The 24565-nt window shown below is 47.6% G+C and overlaps 2 protein-coding genes across 2 annotated transcripts in view; both read left to right on the top strand.

The window, feature by feature from the left end:
• Nucleotides 1–218: 218 nt before the first annotated feature.
• On the top strand, nucleotides 219–8630 carry LOC308258610 (UDP-glucuronosyltransferase 1A1-like; the record flags this gene model as incomplete). Its single annotated transcript, XM_080689297.1, has 5 exons — nucleotides 219–1082; nucleotides 5677–5808; nucleotides 6916–7003; nucleotides 7250–7469; nucleotides 8333–8630. 5 exons carry the CDS (start codon nucleotides 219–221, stop codon nucleotides 8628–8630), a joined length of 1602 nt encoding a protein of 533 aa, XP_080545423.1.
• A 6658-nt stretch (nucleotides 8631–15288) lies between these two features.
• MROH2A (maestro heat like repeat family member 2A) overlaps nucleotides 15289–24565 on the top strand; it is a gene marked incomplete at both ends in the record, with an annotated part of 33330 nt that continues 24053 nt past the window's right edge. The window contains 11 exons of the mRNA XM_080690227.1: nucleotides 15289–15370; nucleotides 15581–15762; nucleotides 16458–16589; nucleotides 16797–16959; nucleotides 18205–18303; nucleotides 19019–19170; nucleotides 19873–20016; nucleotides 22025–22117; nucleotides 22225–22303; nucleotides 22423–22538; nucleotides 24031–24105. Of these exons, the coding sequence (XP_080546353.1) occupies nucleotides 15289–15370; nucleotides 15581–15762; nucleotides 16458–16589; nucleotides 16797–16959; nucleotides 18205–18303; nucleotides 19019–19170; nucleotides 19873–20016; nucleotides 22025–22117; nucleotides 22225–22303; nucleotides 22423–22538; nucleotides 24031–24105 (1317 nt within the window). The remainder of the gene's footprint in view (nucleotides 15371–15580; nucleotides 15763–16457; nucleotides 16590–16796; nucleotides 16960–18204; nucleotides 18304–19018; nucleotides 19171–19872; nucleotides 20017–22024; nucleotides 22118–22224; nucleotides 22304–22422; nucleotides 22539–24030; nucleotides 24106–24565) is intronic.

Here is a 24565-nt window from a genome sequence, read left to right as displayed (position 1 = left end):
TGAGTAGTCTGATCATGTTTTGCTGCTTCTGGATGTTATAAAACCAGCCTCGTAAAACTCCACCCCCATTATCTCTGAAAGCAAACTTTCAGCCCCATTTGTGGGAAGGGCCTTTAGTCATGTGACACAATCAGTCATTAACTTGGTATATAGGTTGGCTCTTGTCACATGTGGACAGGCAGGCGTGGAGCTCTGGCTGGAGCAGAGGCAGCAGCACCATGACCGAATCCTCCAGGATCTCACATCCACTTATCCTTTGTCTGCTGCTGTGGGGGCTCAGCCCCTCTGTGTCCCACGCCAGGAAGCTGTTGGTGATCCCAATGGATGGCAGCCACTGGCTGAGCATGCTCGGAGTCCTCCAGCAACTGCAGCAGAGGGGACATGAAGTTGTGGTCATAGCACCGGATGCCTCCATGTACATAAAAGAAGAACCGTTTTTCACCTTTAAAAAGTACCCTGTGCCATTCCAAAAGGAGGAACTGAGAGCCACTTTTGTCAACCTTGGGCGTAGTGCTTTTGAGAAGGAGTCTCTCCTGCAGCTTGTGATCAAAACATACGAGAGAGCCAAAAGGGACTTTGGTCTGATTTTCTCCGGATGTTCCCAGTTGCTGCACAACAAGGAGTTTATGGCCTCCCTGGAGGAAAGCAGGTTCGATGCGGTGTTGACAGACCCTTTCCTTCTCTGTGGCCCCATCGTGGCTCAGTACCTGGGTCTGCCTGCCGTCTACTTCTTGAATGCACTGCCATGTGGCTATGACTCTAAAGCTACCCAGTGTCCCAGCCCCCTGTCCTATGTGCCAAGGTCACTGTCCTTAAGCTCAGATCACATGACCTTCCCCCAGAGAGTGAAGAATGCGCTCATTGCCTTGGTAGAGAACTTCATGTGTGATGTGGTCTATTCCCCTTATGCATCGCTTGCCTCAGAAGTCCTTCAGAAAACCGTGACTGTCCTGGACCTTATGAGCTATGCATCTATCTGGCTCATGAAAGGTGACTTTGTGAAGAATTACCCCAGGCCCATCATGCCCAATATGGTTTTTATTGGTGGGATCAACTGCCTTCACAAAAAACCACTATCCAAGGTGTGTATTTGCATGGGTTGTGCCCATGTCCTTGCAAGTGCTTTGCATGAAGGATCTTTGTTCAGATGTGTGCTGAACCTGCGCGCTGAGATAGTTCTACTTGCCTTCTTTGGTTAATTTCTATTTCTCGAGTCTCAAATAGGCTAAAGCGTGTCTGTCTTGGGCATCATCTTCTGGGTTACTTCTTCATAGTTAAGATTTTGGGAAAGCAGGTTTGGGGCACTTTATTCTGAGGGCTTCAGTGGGTAGTATTCAATTTAATGTGACAATCTGAGTTTGGGGCACCTTGTAGAGAAAAAAAAAAAAATATGCCGCATGCACTTTGCCCGGGATTGCGTGAGATAGCCGAAGTTCAGGTCTGATCAAATAGTTTCTTGGCATTTATGGCTCCTGGCAAGGGAAGTTGCCTTTATGACCTGGGTTAAAGTTCTAGTTTCTAACATGAAATCAGATCCTGAAGCCTCTCCCCTTTTAATAAGATAATTACTAAACAGATTGAGCCAAGTCAGGCTAGCTAATTAGGTTAGCTAATAGGCTAACTTTCCTCTTACAGAATTTGAATTAGGCGTAAAGCAGCATTCTTGGAATTCTTTTGGAAATTTCAGTGGAGATGACAGAGAATAAAAGAAGAGGCTTCTTGGGATAGAAGGTTCAGGGAGGACTCTCCAAGGAGAGGCATCTCAGGAGACATTCATTCCTTTATTCTTCAAATACGATTGTGAAACTCCCTGTAGCTCAGATACTTTCTAAGCATCGACTCTGGCTCCTGAAAAGGGACTGGAATGGCACTGGAGCGTGCCAGACCTTGTTTCCAGTGTGCCTCTGATGTGGCCCATGGTTTCAGTATTTGTATTATTGTCATGATGAGCAGAACCTTCAGACATTGGAAAGAACTGCAGTGAGAAATCAGAAGCTTGACTGGTTGATGCCCATTTGCCCTGCGAGCAGATTCCCCTTCTCTGGATTTTGATTCCTCATCTATCAGGTAGAGAGATCTGATAACCCCCTGAAGGCCTGGCTCAAGGATCTTTATGTCCTGTGGCCTGTTGGCCAAAGTATTTACTGGATGAGGTAGTCAGCTTGAGGAGGAATGAGATGTTACTGGTTTTCTAAATGAAGATGATAAATTTATCGGCATAGAAAACCATTATTGATGCTTTTTCAGAGAGAGGAAAGAAATAGGTGAAATATCACTGAACTAATGGGCACATTTCAGATCAGAGAAAAGGAATCTTGTCAACCTGTCCAAATGATTGAGGCATGAAAGAGAAATTGTTGGCATAACCAAAGGAACCAAGAGAAAAGAATTGTGCTTCACATTCCCTTTGGGATGTAAAACTCTGGAAATGTGAAGGCATAATGGAAATTCCAATCCAAATGAAAGGACTTTTTTTAAACCCGCAAGTGCATTCCCCATCACGCTGGCCTTACACCCATTCCTGGGACATTCCCAGCCTTTCCCAGCTCGGGATCCTTGGGCATGCTGCCCTCCTACCGAGATGCTGTCCCAGAATTTGCCATGTATCTGTTCAGCTTACACGCCACTTCCCTGGAGAGTCGTGCAGCACTCTGTTCAGCTTCCTTCAGAGCACACAGGGTGCCACCACCATTTATTTCACTTAGATCATTTTTCACTAACCGTCTTCTTCATGCTATCAACCACATGGGCAGGTGTGGTTTTGTCCATCATGCCTGTAATGTGTTGCATCCTGAACGCCTGGCGATGGGTCTGTACATGTGTGGTGTGTTCTGGATGTCACCACGCGAGGCAGCTATGTGATTGGCACTCGCCACATATTTGGTAAATGAGCAGAAGTAAAAAGGCATCAACTGAGAGCTAGTTACTGGATCGGTAGTCATCCTCAAGAGTGATTCATATTCCTATAATTACATATATTATTATATATATTGTTAAATATATATGTTTCAATGTTTGTTTTACAGAATAGGGTCATAATGCATGTCCCTTGCTCACTCATGTTTCTGATAGAAGATTGAACCCAGGGATGTTGTACCTCTAAGCTACACCCCAGACTATTTTATTTATTTTTATTTTAATTTTGAAAGAAGATATTATTAAGTTGCTGAGGGCTTTGCCAATTTGCTAATGCTGGCTCTAAACCTGCTGACCTTCTGTCTCAGCCTCTCAAGTCCTGTGATTACAGGCGTGTGCTACCACGTCGAACTTCATGGCTCACTTATTAATATATCATGGTTTTTGCTCTAGTCCCCAATTGTTATATGTAAATATACATGTATCTAAAACTACAACAATATATATTATATACTATTATATACTAAATTAGTATATACTATATAGTTAACATTTATAACGTGCTTATATGTAACATATAAATATATAAATTATATTATGTATGTCACGTGTATGTATATTTAGGGCCCATGGTTTATTCTGCTAGCTAACTGATCTAGTTTGTTATGGAAGAACACTAAATTTTGTATTATAGGACTTTTCATTGCTGTGAGTTCAAAATTATCATAACAAAAGTCAGATATTGCTGGGCGTGGTGGCGCACGCTTGTCATCCCTGTGCTTGGGAGGCTGAGACAGGAGGAATGCACAGGTTCGAAGCCAGCCTCAGCTACTTAGTGAGGCTCTCGGCAACTTAGTGAGACCCTGTTTCCAAATAAAGTATAAAATAGGTCTGGGAACATAGCCTGGAGGTAGAAAGCCTCTGGGTCCTCCCCAAAAAAAGTACCACCACCAAAAAAAGTCAGATATTGTGTGGTTATCTTCAGATTTATTCTGTTTCTTTCTCGTTAGTTTTCCTTAGGTGTTTTACAATTTTGTGTACTAATGTGAATGTTAACATTTTTTGGTGGTACTGGGGTTCCTGGAAGCCCTTCTACCTCTGGGCTACACTCCCAGACACCTATTTTTAATATTTTTTTATTTGGAAACAGGGTCTCTTAAGCCAGTGAGGCTGGCTTCGAACCTTCATGATCCTCCTGTATCCACCTCCCAAGCACGGGGATTACAAGCATGCGCCACCATGCCTGGCAATATGTTAACTTTTTTTTCATTTCTTTCTCTATCAAATTATCTACTCACTAATCAACTGTCACCAAAAATTTATTTTTATAGTTATTTTAAAAATTAGAATGCAGTTACTTTGTGATAAAGGAAAGTTTGACCCAGGAGGGGTTGGGCCAAAGATCTACTGAGCCCCATAAAAGCTGGCACAGAGCTGGGTGTTGGCCATGATAATACAATCTCTAGTTTGCTCTGCAATCTCTATAGATGAATTTTCGTGACATTTGGGCTTTAGTATAGCCATGGGTGTTTATGGACCTGTGGGTTTGATTTTGTGTTAATCACATTCTTCTGGTTGCTGAGTGGGTGTGGGAGGGTGGATAAGAGGAGAAATCAGACTCTGACCTTTACAGAGGAGATGACAATAGCCTGCAGGAGCGAAGGTCCCAGGAAATGAAGGTCAGCCCTTGGCCCTCACTGGGTAGAGAAGGGCACCTGGTGGTGAGCTGTCTCTCTGCAGAAAAGGAGGGAGAAGGGAAGAGAGGCTTGCTGTGGTGCTGGGGAGGGAGGAGTCAGAACAGCGCCTGCCCAGGTTGAGCTTGGCAGAACCTGCTGTTCACAGCACGTATACTGTGCCCTGTGGGGAGTGTCCTGTATCTCACATGCCTGGTGACCAAGGTCAGGTCATACTGAGCACTGAATGTACCATGTCCGAGAGTACCCTTCCCATGTGGGCCAGTTCTCCACATCACACAATCTCAGTGTACTGGGCTTGCTGCGAAAACATAAGAAACCATTTGGAAACCCTCAGGATTAATTTGATCATTAATAATCTACAGTTGGGGAGAACGGCCACCCTTACTCATTGCTCTGTTTCTTCTAAGTGGAATGACAATAGTGTGTGAATGCACGTGTGTGTGTGTGTGTGTGTGTGTGTGTGTGTACATGAGTGTATGTCTTTTCTAGTCAGCATTCTCACCACTCAAACACTTGACACACAGAACTTTAAAGAAAAAGACATCTACTGGTTCACATTTCTGGAGATTCCAGTCTATGTTAGAACAGCGTCTTAGCAGGACCTATGACCGAAGGTCCTCAGGGTATCATGACGGGGAGCAAGGAGAAGGGGTGAGAGCTTGTGTGAGCTCACCGTGGCAGACAAGGCAGGAGCAGGAAGCTGTAGCAGTTAGCCACTCTGCTACACACAGGGACGAGTCCCTGGTGGCCAAGACCCACCTCCAAACATGGCTAAGCTGTCTACCACATGCGATCTGGAACACTTTTTAAATCTAAACCTTAGCACTGTGTATGTGCATGCATGTGCTTCTCTTTTTCTTTCAGAAAATTGGCACATGGCTTTCATTCCACATCTCAAAGAGACCCCGGAGATAGCCCCGTGTGCAAGAAACTTCCCTCCTTTGCCAGAGGGTTAGGGAGGGGAAAACGCTACCGAGCTCATCAGCTGAAAATGTTTGACTTTATATTACACACTCTTTTATTTACATTCTTAAGAGGAAGATATTTAGTTCATAACTTACTGTATATAGTCACCAAAGAATAGGAGAAAAAAATTAACAGGAAAATTTTCTCCTTGCTCTAGGATTTTGAAGCCTACATTAACGCCTCTGGAGAACATGGAATTGTGGTTTTCTCTTTGGGATCAATGGTCTCAGACATTCCAGACAAGAAAGCTATGGAGATTGCCGAGGCCTTGGGAAGAATACCGCAGACAGTAAGAAGAACCTAAGTGACTCTTCCATATCCATCTTCCACCTGTCTTTTATTTTTGCTTTTTATAATTTTATTAGTGCAGTTATACGGTATAGTGATGGTACGTGTGATGTAAATATATGGGCACATAGCTCTTGGCCTATCTCCCTCTGCATCTCACTGGGTTACACCCTCCTACACACCCCAGCTGTACTCCCCCACCTCCCTGCATGTGCTAGTGAAACTGGTAATAACACTTTCATGTATTGCCAAACCACTGTTTAAATTCTTCCATGCCTCAACCCTCCTCGCTTAGGAGTTCTAGCCACAGACTTCCAGGATCTAAATTAATTCTATTAGTTGGAACTTTGAAATTGGATATTCCCTGCCACTTCCCAACTACTAATCCAATTTTTTTTCGGTGCTGGGGAGTGAACCCAGGGGCATTCTACCTCTGAGCTACAACCCCAGCCATATTTTTTACTCTTTTTATTTTGAAACAGAGTCTCACTAAGTCTCAGAGGGCCTCTCTAAGTAGCTGAGCCTGGCCAAGAACCTCCAATTCTCCTGTCTCAGCCTCCCAAGGACTGAGATTACAAGGGTGTGCCACCATTCCAGGCCAATTTTTTTCCCCAATTTAACTCTAAATTTCTCTTAAACTATAATCTACTTCACTTGGAAATCTCATTTTCTCTAAGACACTCAAGTGTATGAGGGAGATTTTAGTCCAAGCAAATAAACCTGAGGTTTCTTCATGTAAAACAGGCACATTTCTCCATGAAGCTGTTGGTCAGGACCTTGAGTTTATTCCATATGTTCCTGTGTGTCTAGTGCTGCACCTGCCATCTTCTTTACGTAAACCTGTCCTTGACGCTCAGAAAAGGGCACGCACCCTTTGCACAGCATGATGTGGGCGGTTGTCGCCTGTTCACAAGGCGCTCAGCCTCCTGGCCACCCCTCAGGGACAGGCAGGGCGCTGCAGCCCTGCACCTGTGTGGTCGCTGAGGCTCCACCCTTGAGGGGCTTCTCGGTCCTGCTCCTTCAGAGGGCTCACTGTTCCAGCCATTAGAGCAGATTTTAAAAAATCATATAACTCTTTGTGTTCAACTGTTCCTTTTGTCCCTGCAAGGTCCTGTGGCGCTACACTGGAACTCCACCACCAAATCTTGCGAAGAATACCATCCTCGTCAAGTGGTTACCCCAAAATGACCTTCTTGGTATGTCGGGAGGATTCGATGTGTGGGTCAGAATGTTTAAATCAAGATAGTGGTTTAGGCGGGTGACACTGGAAGATCTTTTAGTTTGAAAATATTATGTCCAGCCTACAGCACAGTGCTTTACAGGGCACTGAGAGCATGGAGATGTGGAGACACCATGGAGACCTCAGGGTGTTCTCAGGATCTGGACGAGGGCAGACTGGGAACTGAGGCTGACCTCTGCGTCCCTCCCTGCCGTGCCCGCAGGTCACCCCAAGACTCGAGCATTCATCACACACTCCGGCTCCCATGGCATCTACGAGGGCATATGCAGTGGCGTTCCGATGGTGATGATGCCCTTGTTCGGTGACCAGATGGACAATGCAAAGCGCATAGAGACCCGGGGAGCTGGCGTGACCCTGAATGTCGTTGAAATGACTTCTGATGACCTAGCAAACGCCCTGAAAACCGTCATCAATGATAAAAGGTAAGAGACGAGGTAATGAATATTACCTATATTTTGGTATCAGCATTCGTGTTAATATTCAATGTGAAAACAAATATGCACAAATCTAGATTTATAAATGAGATAGTACGGGTGTTATTATTATTTATTTTGCAAAGAGGTTTTAGTTTCTATATAACTTATCACATTTTTTTTAAAAAAACATACCTCCCTTAGTAGAAATTTATAAAGAAATGTCACAATAAAAGACAGAAAGAAATATTTCATTACAAGAGGCATGGCATGCAGAAGATAAAGTAAACCAGGTGCTTAGGACTTTTCCCAGAGCTGGGTCCCAAGAGGCTTCTTATCCATGAGGTGTTATAAATATGTGTGTTAATGCAATATCACACTGCAAAGAGTTAAAATAAAAGCAAAGAAAATTTGTTCAAATGTGGCCCTGAAACTATTCAAAGGACAAAAGCCATCAGGTATCATGATCTGTGCATGAAATTTAATATACTGCTCTCCGGCTGACTGATATCAAGCCCAGCAAAGCCTTATGGGAAGAAACGATGGCCAACGGAGGAGTTCACCCTACGATAGATAGTATGTACACACATGCCTACATGCTTGTGTAGATGGGCATGCCCAAGTTGTGCACACACATGTGTATTTCAACAAAAGTGTCAAGTGCTTTGTCTTAATCTTTTATTCTGTTGCAGTAACAGAGTATCTGAGATTGGGTGATTTATGAAAACAGAGGTTTAATTTGCTCCTGTTTTTGGAAGTTGGGAAGTCCAAGATCAGGCACTCCCATATGGGAGGACATATATCACACATAAAGGCAGGGTTGTTCATTCCTAAGCATGTTCCAGATTTTAACATAACTGTCTTGTGTTCAGCTACAAGGACAACATCATGCGCCTCTCCAGCCTGCACAAGGACCGTCCAGTGGAACCGCTGGACCTGGCCGTGTTCTGGGTGGAGTTCGTGATGAGGCACAAGGGAGCGCCGCACCTGCGCCCCGCCGCGCACGACCTCACCTGGTACCAGTACCACTCCTTGGACGTCATTGGCTTCCTCCTGGCCATCGTGCTCACCGTGGCCTTCATCGCCTTTCGGTGTTGTGCCTACGGCTGCCGGAAATGCTTCGGGAAGAAGGGGAGAGTCAAGAAAGCCCACAAGTCCAAGGCACATTAAGAAATGGGTGGGAAGTGAGGTGAAAATTTGATCTACCTTCCAATCAATTGCATTGAAAACTGCTTTGGTGTTAATTTTATTCTTGTTAAAGAAATAGCTTTGAGCCGGGAGTGGTGGCGCACGCTTGTAATCCCCGCGCTTGGGAGGCAGAGACAGGAGGATCACGCAGGTTCGAAGCCAGCCGCGCGTGCTGTCTTAGGAGACCCTGTTTCCAAATAAAAATGTAAAAATAGGTCTGGGAGTGTAGTCCGGAGATAGAAGGGCTTCCAGGAACCCCAGTACCACCAAAAAAAAAAAAAAAAAAAGAAATAGCTTTGAGCCAGGCGTGGCAGGAGGATCGCACAGGTTCGAAGCCAGCCTCAGCTACTGAGTGAGGCTCTCAGCAACTTAGTGAGACCCTGTTTCCAAATAAAGTAAAAAAAAAAAATGGTCTGGGAGTATAGCCCGGAGGTAGAAAAGCCCCTGGGTTCTACCCCCAGAACCACACACACACACAAAAATAAAAGAATAGCTTTGCTGTAGATTGGATACTCCAGAGCACTTTAAGAAATAAACATAATCTAGTTGCTAATAATACCCACAGGTAAAGGTATTTGGTATGTGTTCTGCTGCTCCAGTACCTTTCATCCAGCCTCCACTTGTCATCTCCAAGTGAGTTGCAGAGAGACTTGACTCTCTATTATTTTTCTTACTCAGAAATGTGGCCTGTTGGGAGCATGGGGTTCACAGTTTTTGGGTAGCAGTGTTCACATCATTGCCTGGGTTCCATGGGATGTTGTGTTCGGAGAGTTCACCTGTGATGGCCAGCCCTGTTTTTGTCCATGGCTCCTAAGTTCACGTTTTGTATTTTTTTTTTTTTGTACCTTTGTACCTGTAGGGTGTACTTGATGTGAATGATGACTTGGAGGTCTTGAGAATATAACATCCTTCTGATTTGGGAGGAAAAAGAATGATGCTGGAAATGATGGGTGGTGTACTTGAGAGGATAATCATTGCTTGTGCCAAATGAGTCTGAATGTGACAAAACCCAAGTACGATAGGGGAAGTGTATGTGTTCTGTTATTTTTATAACTAAGATGTGTAATAAATTGATATGAAATTATATTTTGGGATGTTTTCCTCCTCATTAAATGTTACATTTATCCTTTTTTGGGTGTGGTACTAGGTATTGAACTCAGAGGCATGCTAACTTGCAATTTCAGTGCCTCAGTCCTTCACTACGTTCCTGAGGGTGGCTTTTAACCTGCGATCTTCTTGTCTCGGCCTCTCAAGTACTGGAATTGTGGGGATACTTTTCCTGGCTAGCTTGTGAAATTTTCAAATCTGTCTGCTCCCTCTTCCTCCTATTCCAACTGTAAAGCTAACTAAAAGCAGCCAATAACATCCATGTCACGGCCTGAATGCTTTGGTGTTTTGAAATATGCTCCATGCAATAAACTAGCCCATTACTTCCAAGTTCAGCCTCCCACAAGTCTCAGGGTATGGGCACAATGTAGCCGATTTTTATTTTTTATTTTTTGGCCTGGTATAAAAAGAGTGGTGTTTTCTCCAGTTTACAATAGTGCCCTCCTTTTCATCTGAAATCTCATCCACATGGCCTCTGCTGTACACATTTCTATCAGTGTTCTGGTATGCTGGTTCACACCAGAACTCCAGAATCATACTGCTCCAGCCTTCTAGGCTTCCTCTACCAACTCCTCCAAACTCAACTTACTCTCTCCCGTTAACCAGTTACAAAGGATCCTCAAGACCGCTTTAGTAATTATCTAATTCCTGGTATCAGCTTTTTTGTATTAGCTTTAAATTACCACCACAAAATACCTGAGGCAACGTAGGGAAAAGGTTCATTTAGCTCGTACATTAAAGCTCACAGAATTGTACAAATACAGTGCTTTCCCATTTCCTAGTTAGCACCCAAAGAAGCAGAGATGAGGAGCTCAACAGGGTGGCAGCAACTAAGACGCAGAGTTTGTGAACTAATCCCTCGTGAGTCCAATCAGAAAGAAAAGATACTATTTTCATTTTGGAAGACCAAGAGAGCCTGTTGCTTTCTACCTGATATTTTTCTGGTATCCCCTCTAGATAGTAACTTCAAGGACATTACACTCTTTGCCATGGCTTACACACTGTGTATAATTTTTTAATGTGTCTTCTTTCCCCATATTCCTGATAGCCACGTCCAGACAGTGGGACTTGACAGTTCTTTCCATCAAGAGGAGGATATCGATTTCCCCACCTGGGGTCTGGGCTGGTATATGACTGGCCTTGACTGACAGCAAGCAGAACATGATGGGTGCTGATTCCAAGCCTCGGTCCCAAGAAGCCTTCATCCATCTACCTTCCTTCCTTGCCTCCTTCCTTCCTTCCTTCTTTTCTTACTTTCTTCCATACACCTTTCTATCTTTCTTTTCTTTCTTTCTTTCTTTCTTTCTTTCTTTCTTTCTTTCTTTCTTTCTTTCTTTCTATTTCTTTCTATTTCTTTCTTCCTCTTTCTGTCTTTCTCTCTTTCTTTCTCTTTCTCTCTTTCTCCCTTTCTTTCCCTTCCTTCCTTCCCTTTTCATGTGATACTGGGGATTGAACCCAGAGGCATTCTACCTCTGGGCCACACCTCAGCCCTATTTTACTTTTTTCCCCCCGTTACTGGGGATGGAATTCATGGGCATTGTACCTCCAAGCTGCACCCCCAGCCCTATTTTTAGTCTTATTTATTTATTTATTTATTTATTTTTGCAGATCTGGGGATGGAACCCAGGGGGATTTGACCTCCGAGATACACCCTCTGCCCTATTTTTTATTCTTTATTTTGAAACAAGGTCTCACTAAGTTGCGGAGGGCCTCACTAAGTAGCTGAGGCTGTCTGTGAACCGCGATCCTCTGGTCTCAGCCTCCTGAATGCTGGGATTACAAGCGTGCGCCACCACGCCTGCCTCCTATTCTACTTTTTATTTTGAAATGGGGTCTCTCTATTGCTGAGGCTGTCTGCAAACCATGACCCTCCTGTCTCAGCCTCCTAAATCCTGGGATTACAGACCTATGCCACCACACCCAGCTTTCTGTGCCTACTCCATCTCCTGGAGTCCTGAGCACCTGCTGTGAGGATGTCCTGTGCCGTCCCTGCTGCCCGGCAGCTCTACCACTCTTGGCACTGTAGCCTGGACCAGCCCTCAGTCGCCTGCTAGCTGATCACGGCCAGACATGGCCCAGGCCAGCAGAACCACCCTGCTGAACTGGTGGGCAATAATAACTGTTTGCTTTCATCCATCTCTGAAGTGGTTTGTTATGTCACCACGATTGCTGATACGTTCACTCTGCCTCTAAACACATCATCCTTCCTGTGTTGGTTCTGAGGACAGAAGGCAAAGATGCATCCTAACTACCCTGTGTCTTCAAACCAGTGATCCTCCTGTCTCAGCCTCCCAAGTACTGGGATTACAAGCGTGTGCCACCATACTTGGCTAAAAAAAAAAATCATTTTCTAATTATCCTAATTATATGCAGAAGAAATGACGGTCTCCTTCCGAGGGGAATTTTCTCCCTGGTATTTGATGTGACCAAGCAGAGGCTGAAGCATTCCTACTGAGCAGGATGGTTAAAAAAAAAATTTTTTTTTTTTTTTTTGGTGGTACTGGGGGTGGAATCCAGAGACTTTTTACCTCCGGGCTATACTCCCAGACCTATTTTATATTTTACTTGGAAACAGGGGCTCGCCAAGTTGCTGAGAGCCTCACTAAGTAGCTGAGGCTGGCTTCGAACCTGTGCGATCCTCCTGTCTCAGCCTCCCAAGCGTGGGGATTACAAGCGTGCACCATCACGCCCGGCCAGGATGGTCAAATTTTAAGTGAACATTTTAACTTAGGAGCCTTGCATCAACATGACCCCGAATCCTGCTCTTAAAAGGGTTTCCTATAGGCCAACATTCATTATGCAAACTACAGAACTGGGTGATTTCTCTTAGCTACAAGTAATATAGAAATACTTTGCATCCAGTTTGGTTTAGGGAAGCAGAGTTCTTCTCTCCTACCTGTCTCTGAGGTTCTTTATCTTCCAAGTTTTCTGCTGGTGGGAACCCACTTCCACATCCCGCATGTCATCCAGTCCCTGGCAAGGAGTCCTTTCTCCATTACCTCTCTGTCATTCTCTCTTCCTGTCTCCGGCTGCCCTGTCCACACCTTCCCATCCTGAGCTCCATCCCTGGGACTTGGTTGTGAATCACGGTCACCCCCACCATTTCTCTTCCCTGAAGGAAGAGGCCACCACACAGCAACACATGCGTGTGAGCAACAGAAATTGTTAATGCCAACAGCATGTGAGCTTTAATCCCAGTGACCCGTGCGTGTCCCACAGCCCTGTGTGGATGGAGACTCAGGGAGGCAGTTGGATCTGAAGGTTCCGAGGGCCGGGGATCTAACGGTGCTGATTCTAATGGACCCTCCCATCCTGCCAGGAGGAGCATTCCTCAAGAGGACAATGATGGAGGATACCAACGGTCCCACTAGGAGAACTGATCCTGCCATTGTCCCCATGTCCACTGACTTGCATTAGGCAAAGGGCAAAGCTTTTCCTTGGGGTGTATTTTTGTTCCACCCAGAAGAGGACTCTGAGAAAAGGTCAGCATTTAGTTCCCAGAGTAACCCTTTAAAGAATCCCAGAGAGAAATAGCACGAGATGGGGAAAAGCCCTGGACCTTGAGGATCGATGAACTGGGGGCGAAAAAGAAAGGATCTGGGCATTTTTGATCCCCCATCTTGACATCCGCGCTTGTGCTTGTCAACTCCTAAGATGCTGTGAATGTTGGGACAGCCCTCAAAGAATGACAAGTGCAGTTTTGTTTAGTTGTCATAAGCTTTCCATGTCTAGAAAAGAGGGAGGGGTCAAATGTATTAGTTATCTACTGCCATGTAACCAAATTGACCAAATGTATTAGCTATCTACTGCTATGTAACAGGTCATCACTAACTTAATGGTACAGAAGTATGCTTATAATCTCAGACAGATTCCATGCTCAGAAATCAGGCATGGCTCAGCTGGGTCCTTGGCTCAGGGTCCCAGGGGCTACAGTCGTGGTCTTACCTGGACTCCATTCCTTACAGAACTCAGGGTCTTCCTCCAGGCTCATGTAACTGTTGACAGAATTCAATTTCATTTGTCTCTAGGACTGAGACCCCCATTCTCTTACTGCGTGCCACTTCACGGGCAGTTTACATTTTTTGTGTTGACTTTCCCCCCCCCTTTTTTGTGATACTGGTGATTGAATCCAGGGACATCTTATCTCTGAGCTACACCTCTCTGCCTGATTTTATTTATTTATTTATTTATTTATTTATTTATGGTATGGAGGATTGAACCCAGGAGCAATATACCTCTGAGATATACATACTCCCAGCTCTATTTTTCATGCTTTATTTTATTATATTTATTTATTTATTTATTTATTTATTTATTTATTTATTTATTTTGGTGGTACTGGGGTTTCTGGAAGCCCTTCTACCTCTGGCCTATACTCCTAGACCTATTTTATATTTTTTATTTGGAAACAGGGTCTCTTAAGCCAGCATGATCCTTCAGTCTCCGCCTCCGAAGCGCGGCGATGACAAGCGTGCGCCACCATGCCCGGCTCATTATTTTTTCCAAACAGGCTCTCACTAAGTTGTAGAGGGCCTTGCTAACTAGCTGAGACTGGCTGCGAATCTGTGATTCTCCTGTCTCAGCTTCCCAAATGCTGGGATTACAAGCATGTGCCATCATGCCTGGTTTTTTTTTTTTTTTAATTTTGAAATAGGGTATCATTAGGTTGCTAAGAGTCTCACTACTTGATGAGGCTGTCCTTGAACCTGCGATCCTCCTGTCTCAGCCTTCCAAGTATTGGGGTTATAAGTGGGCACCACCACGCCTAGCAGTTGTTGACTTTTCGAGGCTGGCTGAATTGTTTCTCTCCACTCAGCTAAGGTACAGTTTCATGTTAATAACAGGATGATGGCAGTGATTTCTCACCACTTTTTCCAAAGAGCACAACCTACTTAAAGAAAGGACTTCCTCAAAAGGTTGTCATGCAACGTAACTCAGTCGAGATAAGACACCTCAACTCCTTTGTCATATTTTGTTAGAATCAAGTCATAGGTTCTGCCCACACTAAAGGGGAGGGATATAAACAAGAGTGTGAGTTATCAGGACGGGGTCATCTGTTCTACTCTGCTTTTCCCCGTGACCAAAATACCCAACAAGAACAACTTAGAGGAGGGAAAGTTTATTTGGGTTCATGTTTTCAGAGGTTCAGTCCACAGTTAGCCAGAGTCCACGCAGAAACATCACGATGGCAGAGTTTGGGGAGGAAAGCCACCTAGCTCGTGGAAACTGGAAAGCAGAGAGAGAGACAGAGCATGAGCAGATATAAGCCCCCAAGGCCACACCATCAACCTTCACCGACCCCCCTCCTCTAGCCACATCCCACTGCAAGTGGTCACCGCCCACTAAACCCACTCGCATTATTACTCCGTCAATGGTTAATTCATGGTGAGAACCATGATTCAATTACTTCACCTCTGACACACGGGTTTTTCTGGCGGCCATTCCATGTTCAAACCGTAGCATCATCTTAAGGCACGTTGCCATCCTGAATATTTTAGAAATCTTATCTATTTCAAAAGAATTTGAGAAAGAGATGGCAGAAGCAGCACCGGACTTGAATGAAGGTGTGTTGGAGGAAACGGAAGACCTGGAACCTCTTGAACCGTATGACAGTGGTAAGGAAGTCACCTACACCCTTGCATACTGCCCCATCTTGGCCACTCACTCCTTGAAGCTGTCCCAAGCCAGGTCTCAGTTTCTCCATCTGCACAATGGGCATGATGCACCCGGGAATGATGGGATGTGCAGGTGCAGGGGAAGCTGGGTACAGGAGCACCTCTCGTGATGACAGTGTCAACGCTGCACCTGTGCCATCTTTGTTTCAGGTACTTTCAAACAAGTCACAAACCTCCTGAACATCATGGACAGTGAGTCAGCTAAGACAGACATGGACGGGGCAGGTCTTGACATGAGGAAGACCCTGGCCTCAGTGATAATTACAGAGAAGGCAACCACTGAGCCCTCTGTGGTGATGAATGCTCTTATCTGCTGCTTGCAGGTGCCACAGGTAGGGGCTCCTCACCTTCCACACCCTCTGAGTTCTCCACTGAGCTCAGTCGCCTTCTGCTACTCACGTGTTCATCTATGTGTGACCTCCATAGCTCGTGACCTAGGTGCTGGGATACAGAGACAGGCTACAGTGAGAGGTACTAACTTCTTGAGGACCAGCTGGGGCCAGGGCTTCCACACTTTAAAAGCTCTCTTTATTATGGCACAGTGGGTTGATTGAGTGAGAGTAATCCTCAAATATGACTGTCCAGGTATGGTCTTGGTACACAATCCAGCTGTCCCATCCCCTCCTAAGCTAGGCTATTTTGAATGGTAATAAGTTCTATCCATGTAGGAATCAAAGGAGAGAAAGAGAATTTTTTTCTAGTTTCAAATACTTTCTCACTAGGACCTTGTGTCCTAACCATTTTATACCTGCCCTGCTGCATATTGACTGGGACAGGCAAGAGGGAACTGATTTGCAAGACATATGTACAGGGTCAGTTGGATGAGTGGGAGAAGCTGGAGATAGAGAAGTGGAAATCTGAGACCTGGTAGTTGGAGGATTGTGGTCACTTTCTCCATATGGGATGCAGAAGAGGAGAATTTTAGGAGGGATAGGAAGTAGAGCTCTGATTCTGGGGGCAGGACAGTATTCATCCCAGATGCCAACGGCCAGCTGAATATTTTCCACCTGGCATATTTGTTCCCCAGATTACCACCCAGCGCAAGATCAACATTTACAACATCCTCCAGGAGATAATCCAGCAGGAGGGGGAGCTGGAAGAGCGGTGTGTGCAGAGGCTGGTCTCCATTGCCTCCAAGGAGATGAGGGAGATCTCAGAGGTAGCAGGGAATGGGTTTCATCTTGCATTCCCTCTGCCAGTCCAGGAGCTGGACCACTGGTGGTCCTGGGATGCCCGAGGCATCAACTCACATGGCAGGGGCAGGTGGAGCCCCAGAGAGCCAGGAGAGTTGAAAGGGTGTGGGTCAAGGGGCCTTATCAAGACCTAGTCATTGGTAGCACCACAGGTCTCTAACCTGTCCTTGTAGATGGAGGGCTACGTGATGGCAGAGGTGGCTAGTGACACCCTGGTGGCTCTGTCCCGAAACCACTTCAGCCTGGTCATGTACGACCTGCAGCACCACCTCAAGCCCCTCGATCTCACAGACGAGTTTGTCATCATCACCTTGGCCAAGATGGCCAATGGCAACGGTAGGCCTCGGGGCCTGCTCAGCTTCTGGCCCCACCAGACCAGCCCCTCTCCTTCCTGGTCCCGTCCTCTCTCCTCCCCATCACTATCATCATGTCCACCCTTGTTCTCCATTTCTCTCTTCATCTCCTGGTCTTCCCCAGCTGTTAAGATCTCTCTTTGTTTAGCTGGGTGTGGTGGCGCACGCTTGTAATCCCCGCGATTGGGAGGCTGAGACAGGAGGATCGCACGGGTTCGAAGCCAGCCTCAGCTACTTAGTGAGGCTCTCAGCAACTTAGTGAGACCCTGTTTCCAAATAAAATATAAAAAAGGTCTGGGAGTGTAGCCCGGAGGTAGAAAGCCCCTGGGTTCCACCCCCAGTACCACACACACAAAAATCTCTCTTTGTTTAAACCTCAAATTTTTGTCTCCTCATTCTTCTCTTCCCTTTTCTTTCCCCTCCTTTCTTTCTCTTTGTGTACATTGGTTTCTGGCTGTCCACTTCCATTGCCTTTGTTGTTCTCTCTCTCTTTCTCCTCCTCTTCCTCCTCTTCTTCTCCTCCTCCTTTTTCTTCTCCTTTTCCTTCTTCTTCTCTTTCTTTTCCTTCTCCTCCTTCTCCTCCTCCTTCTTGTCTTTCTTCTCCTCCTCCTCCTTCTCTTTCTTCTTCTTCTCCTCCTCCTCCTCCTCCTCTTCCTCCTCCTCCTCCTCCTCCTCCTCCTCCTCCTCCTCCTCATTCCACAAGCATGCATTGAGCTCCTACTTCCTGTGGACACCATGGTGGGCTCTGGGTCACACACATTCCCTGTACTCAGCAGGGACCATGGACAAGTAAATAATGGACGTTTATAATATTAAATGACAGGTATGAAGAGAATAGCCAAGTGAGAATAGCTCTCGTAGGTCAGATGTGTCCTTGGGGCCTGGATGGTCTGAGCTCACACTTGAACTCTCTTCTTTCCTCCCACTTTCCGTCTCGGCCCCTTCCCTCTGGCTCTTTGTGTGTCCTCTCCCTCAGCTCCCTGGCTCCTCTGTCCCTCCCTCTGCTCCCTGCTGCCCTGTTTTCTGTGTCTTCCTTTCCTCCTCCTACTCCAAGCCCACTCTTTTCACAAGATCTGACTTCCATGCTGGCTCCTGTGGCCCCAGGTGGCAGCGGTGTCCTGGCTGTGGGTCTGCAGATGCTGGGGGTGGTAGGCAGTGGGGTTTCCTCTCTGCTTTCCACTGGCTCCACTCTCTCCTGACTCTCTGTGACCTCTATGCCCACCCACAGTGTTTGAGTTCATGCCGTACATGGGCATCACCCTGGCCACCATATTCACTATGCTCAGACTCATCAATGAAGCCAAGATGCGCCAGGTGATCTGCGGGGGTGAGTGTTCCATGTGGGCCTGCAGGTCTGGCCCAATCGGAGTCAGGGATGGGAAAGCAGAGCCAGGAGCAGGCAGAGGGCTCTTGTTGGGCAAGAGGCTCATTCTTCAGGCCTTCCCAAATGTTGGCTCCATCCTCTGCTTTGTTTGGCCTCTGATTGGATGTCTTGGAAGCAGGTGGCTGAGACATTGGGATGCCTTTTACAAGATAAGGGCTTGGTGTAGATAATCAGTACTGTGACTTGGCATAGGTTGCTCTGTAGTTAAGCATATTGGGATACCAGAGAAGGGTGTTGGAAATTCATAGGAGAGGGAAATGAGGGGAAATGTGCCCCTTTGGGGTTTGACTCAGGCAGGTCTTTGATGCTATTTAAATCTGATCACCTTGCCCTGAGATTATATTACTTTGTGTTTTTGTGGGCTCAAAACACTTGATGCTCAAGAAAAAGGGCAGAATGTGTATGCCACCCTCTGCCTTGGATGCCCCAGGACATGGGTAGAAAATCCCTTTCCAGGACCCATGTTTGATCTCACTTCCTCAAAGCAGAGGGTCCTGGACACACTTGTCTTCTCTGCTCTCACAAAAAGCAAAACTGGGAGCTGTGAGGAGTCCAATGGCTAGGGCAGAGGGTCTTAGCCATCCAGGGAGAGAGGGCTGCAGAGGTCTGGTTCCACTTCTGGCCCCTCTGGCCTCATCTGCCTCCCCCACTTTGGTAGCCATGGAGACTTTCTGCGAGACGGTGCAGTTTTACCTAAAGCACCTGGAGGACAGCGTGTACCCTGTGATGACGGAGGACCAGTTTGCTCTGAAGCTGTTCCCCATGTATCGCTACTTCGTGACCGTGTGGCTGAGGCACCATGACACAGAGGTGAGGTGTGCCCTTCCAGGAGGGTCCCAGTCCCCTGGATCACACTGCCCAGGAAGTGCCGAGGGGCAGCCAGGTCCAGGCTTCCTCCTGGGCCCCTGGTCACCTGATGAATGGCAGAGGTGGCCGCGTGCACATGTGTAATAGCACAGACCTGTAAGGCTTGTTTCCCGAGCAGGATCTTGATAAGGGCTCTGGAGAGATGTTTGATGAGGGCACAGTACTTTTTCTTTTGCAGAAATGGGGATGGTACCCAGGGGCATTCTACCTCCGAGCTATACCCACAACTCGATTTTTTATTCTTTATCTTGATACAGGGTCTCACTGAGTTGTAAAGGGCCTCGCCTAGTAGCTGAGGCTGTCCATGAACCGCGATCCTCCTGTCTCAGCCTCCCAAATGCTGGGATTACAAGCGTGGACCACCACACCTGGTTGGCACAGTACTTTCGAGGGCACTTGTTGGGTGCTCTCTGAGGGTCTACTACAGGAGCTATTTCCACACCAACTCTATGGTGTAGGACTAATTCGCAAATAAAGAAACTAACTTATTCAGGTTAAGCACCTGCCCAAGCACACATGGCTTATAGGTGGGACTCAAGGCCTTGGAGTGAGGCCTCTGTTGTACCTTGAAGGCCCACTCTGTTCTGTGGATGGGCTGAGGTCACTGGCCTGTCTGGTTACTCTGGAACCCCTTTTTCTGGGCAGGTGAAGCTGGGGGTCATCAAGTCCCTGAAGCCCATGCTGAGCCTCCTCCTGCCCAATGATGACCTGCGAGAGCAGGTCTATGACTATATCCCCCTGCTGCTGGCGGAGTACCAGGGCAGCCTGGAGGCCCTCTTCATCACACAGGTGAGGGCCAGGCAGGGGCAGGAGGCCAGAAGATCAGGGTTCCCAAGGACCCAGAGGGTTTCACTGGGGAGGACAGTGGGGATGCAGACATTTTGACACCATGTTGGCCGATCTGACACCTGTGCCTTATGAGGGGCCAAGGAGCCCTGTGCTTGTAGAGTCTGCAGAAAATGAACTCTGATGTTCCAGGTGGAAGGACCAGATTTCAAAGGGTCTTGGAGGCCATTGGGAAGTCACCATTTTCTTATTAGTTTCTTAGATTGCAACTAAAAACTACAGGGCCTAGGATTCTTAGCTAATTATGTCTGCAAAGGCCCTGTTCCCAAATATGGTCACATCCTGAAGTTTCAAGTGGACATGAACTTTGAGAGGACACAACAGCCCTTACCTGTGAGGTGGAGACTGATGAATGATGGGCGGGCCATATCCACATGCTTGATGGCATGAACCTGTGAGGCTTGTTTCCCAAGTGGGACCTTGATGAGGACCCTGGAGAGATGTTAGATGAGGGTTATAGTACCTCTGGGGGTACTTGTCACTTGCAGGGTTCTACCTGGAGGTGTGTCTTAGGCTGATGTCCAACTGGAAAGGGGTCACTCATCTACAAACAGGGCATGGTTCTTTGCTGTAAAATCAAGGAGCAGAAATGAAGGTTGAGGGAACTACCCACAGACCATTCTGGCTGAAGAATGGAATTCAAGGCTGGATGTGACGGCCTGTACTCCCCATGCTTGGAGGGCTGAGACAGGAGGATCGCAGGTTTGAGGCCAGCCCCAGGAACTTAGCAAGAGCTGGAAGGCAGAGCACTCCGGGTTTAACCTCCAGTCAGACACACACTCTCTCTCTCTCTCTCTCTCTCTCTCTCTCTCTCTCTCTCTCTCTCTCTCACACACACACACACACACACACACACACACACACACACACGAATTTGTGTACAATAGACTAGGGGAGAGAAGTCAGAAGGGCCTTTGATGCCCTGATCAGCACAGCACTTCCCAAGGTTGGCGGTGTACAGGAACCACCCGGGGCTGTGGGATACAGTCGGGTCCAGCAGCTCTGGGTAAGACCTGAGTCTGTCTGTCTGTCGTCCCTTCCATTCCCTTTCCTCTTTCTTTCTTTCTTTCTTTCTTTCTTTCTTTCTTTCTTTCTTTCTTTCTCTCTCTCTCTCTCTCTCTCTCTTTTTCTTTTCTTTTCTTGCTCTTGCTCTTTCTCTTTCTCTTTCTCTTTCTCTTTCTCTTTCTCTTTCTCTTTCTCTTTCTCTTTCTCTTTCTCTACTACTGGGGACTGAGCCCAGGGGCATTCTACCTCTGAGCTATAGCCTCAGCCCTTTTTATTTTTATTTTATTTTATTTTATTGCTGTACTGGGGATGGAACCCAGGGGCATTCTACCTTAGAGCTACACCCCCCAGCCCTATGTTTTATTCTTTATTTTGAAACAGGGTCTCACTGAGTTGCAAAGGGCCTCACTAAGTAGCTGAGGCTGTCTGCAAACTGTGATCCTCCTGTCTCAGCCTCCCGAATGCTGGGATTACAAGCATATGCCACCACGTCTGGCTCTGTTTTTATTTTTTGTTTGAAACAGGGTCTTGCTAGGTTGCTGAAGCTGGTCTTGAATTGGTAATTCTCCTGTCTCCATCTCCCGACTAGTAGGATTGCAGGTATACACCACCCATGCCTAGCCTGTGTTTCTTTTTTTAAGATTTTTTTTGCGTGTGTGTGTGTGTGTGTGTGTGTGTGTGTGTGTTACTAGGAATTAAACCTGGGGTGCTCTGCCTTTGAGCTACACCCGCAACCCTTTTTATTTTATTTTGAAACAGGGTCTTGCTAAGTTGCTGAGACTGTCCTCAGACCTCCAACCTCCTGCCTCGGCCTCCCAGCGACTAGGATTACGGGTGTGCACCTCTGTGCTCAACCACCGCTCCGCAGCCCCCTGGGTAGCCAGGGCCTAGAGTCCGACCGGAGTTGGTGGAGAGTCACCTGCGAACCTTGGTCCCTCCGTTGCAGGTCTTGCGGCAGATTCTGGAAGTGTCCGTCATCACCAACACCCCCGTCCCCCCAATGCAGCTACACACCCTTTTCACGGAACTGCACGTGCAGGTGTGGCCAGCGTGTGCTCGGGTGGGCGGCAAGTGCAGACAGGCTGGGCTGCCCACCATGTGTCCCTGCCCTCTGGCGCCTCCCATCTCCTGCATCCCCATCACCAGGTGTGCACCAAGGCCCCGGCCCAGCACCAGTACAGCAGCCAGAACCTGATGGAAGTCTTGCACTGCTTCGTGGCCCTGGGTGAGGCTCTGTGACAGGTGCTCCCGCCTGCCCCAGGTCTGCTGGGAGTCTGCGGGAAGCCCCGCCCCTCTGAGGGCCGGGGACCCAGTGCCTGTGTCTAAGGTGCCTTTCGCCCGCAGCCCGCTCCTACCCCAAGGAGCTAATGAAGTTCTTCTTCAGCCAGATAGAGATGAACAAGGAGGCCATCCGCGTGGGGACGCTGTCCCTCATCCGGGCCGTGGTGAGCGCAGGTGCGGTAGGGGACAGAGCGGGGCTTCCTACCCGGCATCCGGCACTGCCACTTTCCCTGGCACGGATCCTGCTGGGTGGGCCCAGGGACCCAGGTCTCCCGGTTGCTTGCATTTTCTAACCTTGAGCCTAACCAGCACGTCTGCCTTCTCCCCACCCTACAAAGTCTGAGTTTTGAACTGTTATCCTGAATCCTGCCACCAACCAATCCGTAAAGCTAGGCCAAAGGCTGGATGTAAGCTAGACCCTGTTGGCTTAACCCGAAGCCCCAGGGATGGTGCGTAGCTTGGACCCCTGACTGTAATACTGGAGTCCAAGGGTTAAAACCTGGCCTCCCTATCAGAAGGGAACCACTGGGCGTGGTGGTGCACGCTTTTAATCCCAGCATTCGGGAGGCAGAGACAGGAGGATGGTGGTTTGCGGACAGCCTCAGCTACTACTTACTGAGGCCCTTCGGAACAACTCAGTGAGACCCTATTTCAAACATAAAAAGGACTAAAAAATAGGGCTGGGGGTGTAGCTTCGAGGTCGAATGCCCCTGGGTTCCATCCCCAGTACCACACACACAAAAAAGAAGGAAACCACCCTCCTACCCAAGTCACTAGGCAGTAGGTACCCCATCTTTGTATGAGTTTGAATAAGGCGCCCTCTGCTGGCAGCACACACCAGGCCTCCGTGCCTTTGTGCAGTGCGCAAATTAGGCACCTATCTCTGGGGGACCTTCTGCTGACACTCAACCTCCTCCTTAAAGAAATGCAAATTTCCTTTGCAACTCAGTGAGTCCCTGTTTCAAAAATAAAGAATAAAATATAGGGCTGAGGGTGTAGCTCAGAGGTAGGATGCCCCTGGGTTCCATCCCCAGTACTGCAAAAAAAAGAAAAAAAAAAAAAAGAAAAAAGAAAAGATAAAAGAAAAAAGAAAGAAAGAAAGAAAGAAAGAAAGAAAGAAAGAAAGAAAATGCAAAGTTAAGTAACAATGAAATCCTCTTTTACCTATTGGGGGACAGTGATGGGTGATAAAGATAACAGCTGGAGTTGACTGAGCCGCTTTTCTGGAGCCAGGGCTTGGACCCGGGTGGATCTGGGCACCGGGGCCCACACTTTTCACATCTGTGCCTTGCGGCCCTGTGCACCTGGAGCTAAGCGCCCCGCTGCGGAGATTTAGTGCAGGGCTCTGGCTTGAGTGGAGACCTTGACCCCAAGGAGGGTGCGTGGGGGTGAGATGAGGCCCGTGCCGAGCAGTGGCCCCGGGATGAGGTGTGAGAGCAGTGTCTTCTGACCTCAGGGGACAGTGCTGCTGTGGACACTGAGAGGTCAGAGTCATATCTGGGGAGGGGGTGGGGCTGGCTAGGGAGGGTCCTAAGAAAGTGCTCCTGCCACTGCCACTGCCACTGCCAGAGTCTGAGGAATGTTGGAGGGGACTGAACACGAGGCGACAGGGACAAGCCACCTGACATCACCCCAAGCTGCAGCTCTCTGGCCTGGTTTCCTCTTTCAGAGCCCAGAATGAGCGTCAGGACCATCTACCTGGCCATTCGGGTGGTCAAGAAGACGCTCTCTGACACCCGGTCCAAGGTACGAGGGGAGCTCGCCAGGGGAGCCAGCTCTGCAGGGTGAAGCCTTTGTAGAAACTCGGGCTTCCTGCCTAGACCTGCTTGGGACCAGAGAGGAGAGGCCCCAGAGAGCTGTGGGTGTACCCTGGAGAGCTTCCTCATCACCGAGGACCTGGGGTTTTAAAGTTTCAATGTGTCTCAGGCGCCGCTGTGGAGGCAGGGAGGCCAGGACAGGCTTAGCTACTCTGCTTAACGAGCTGCACGGGGCCTTTGTCAGGTCTTTACTGCACATGGAGAAAATAACAGAGGGCCACCTCTCCAACACCACAAAAGGCTGGACCCACAGTCCCAGCCCCAGGGAGCCAGAGCCAGCGCAGAGTATAGCGCTGGTGTTGGTGACAGGCAGGAAGGGGACGTCCTGAGTGCCCCGGTTGTGAGAAAAAAGGGGGAACAGTCTAGACAGAACTGTCCTCAATTCCTGG

This window comes from Muscardinus avellanarius (assembly GCF_963383645.1).
Source record: "Muscardinus avellanarius genome assembly, chromosome: 2".
Lineage (NCBI taxonomy): Eukaryota > Metazoa > Chordata > Mammalia > Rodentia > Gliridae > Muscardinus > Muscardinus avellanarius.
The sequence above is the reverse complement of the archived record's forward strand: the minus strand, read 5'-3'. Positions and strand labels throughout refer to the sequence as shown.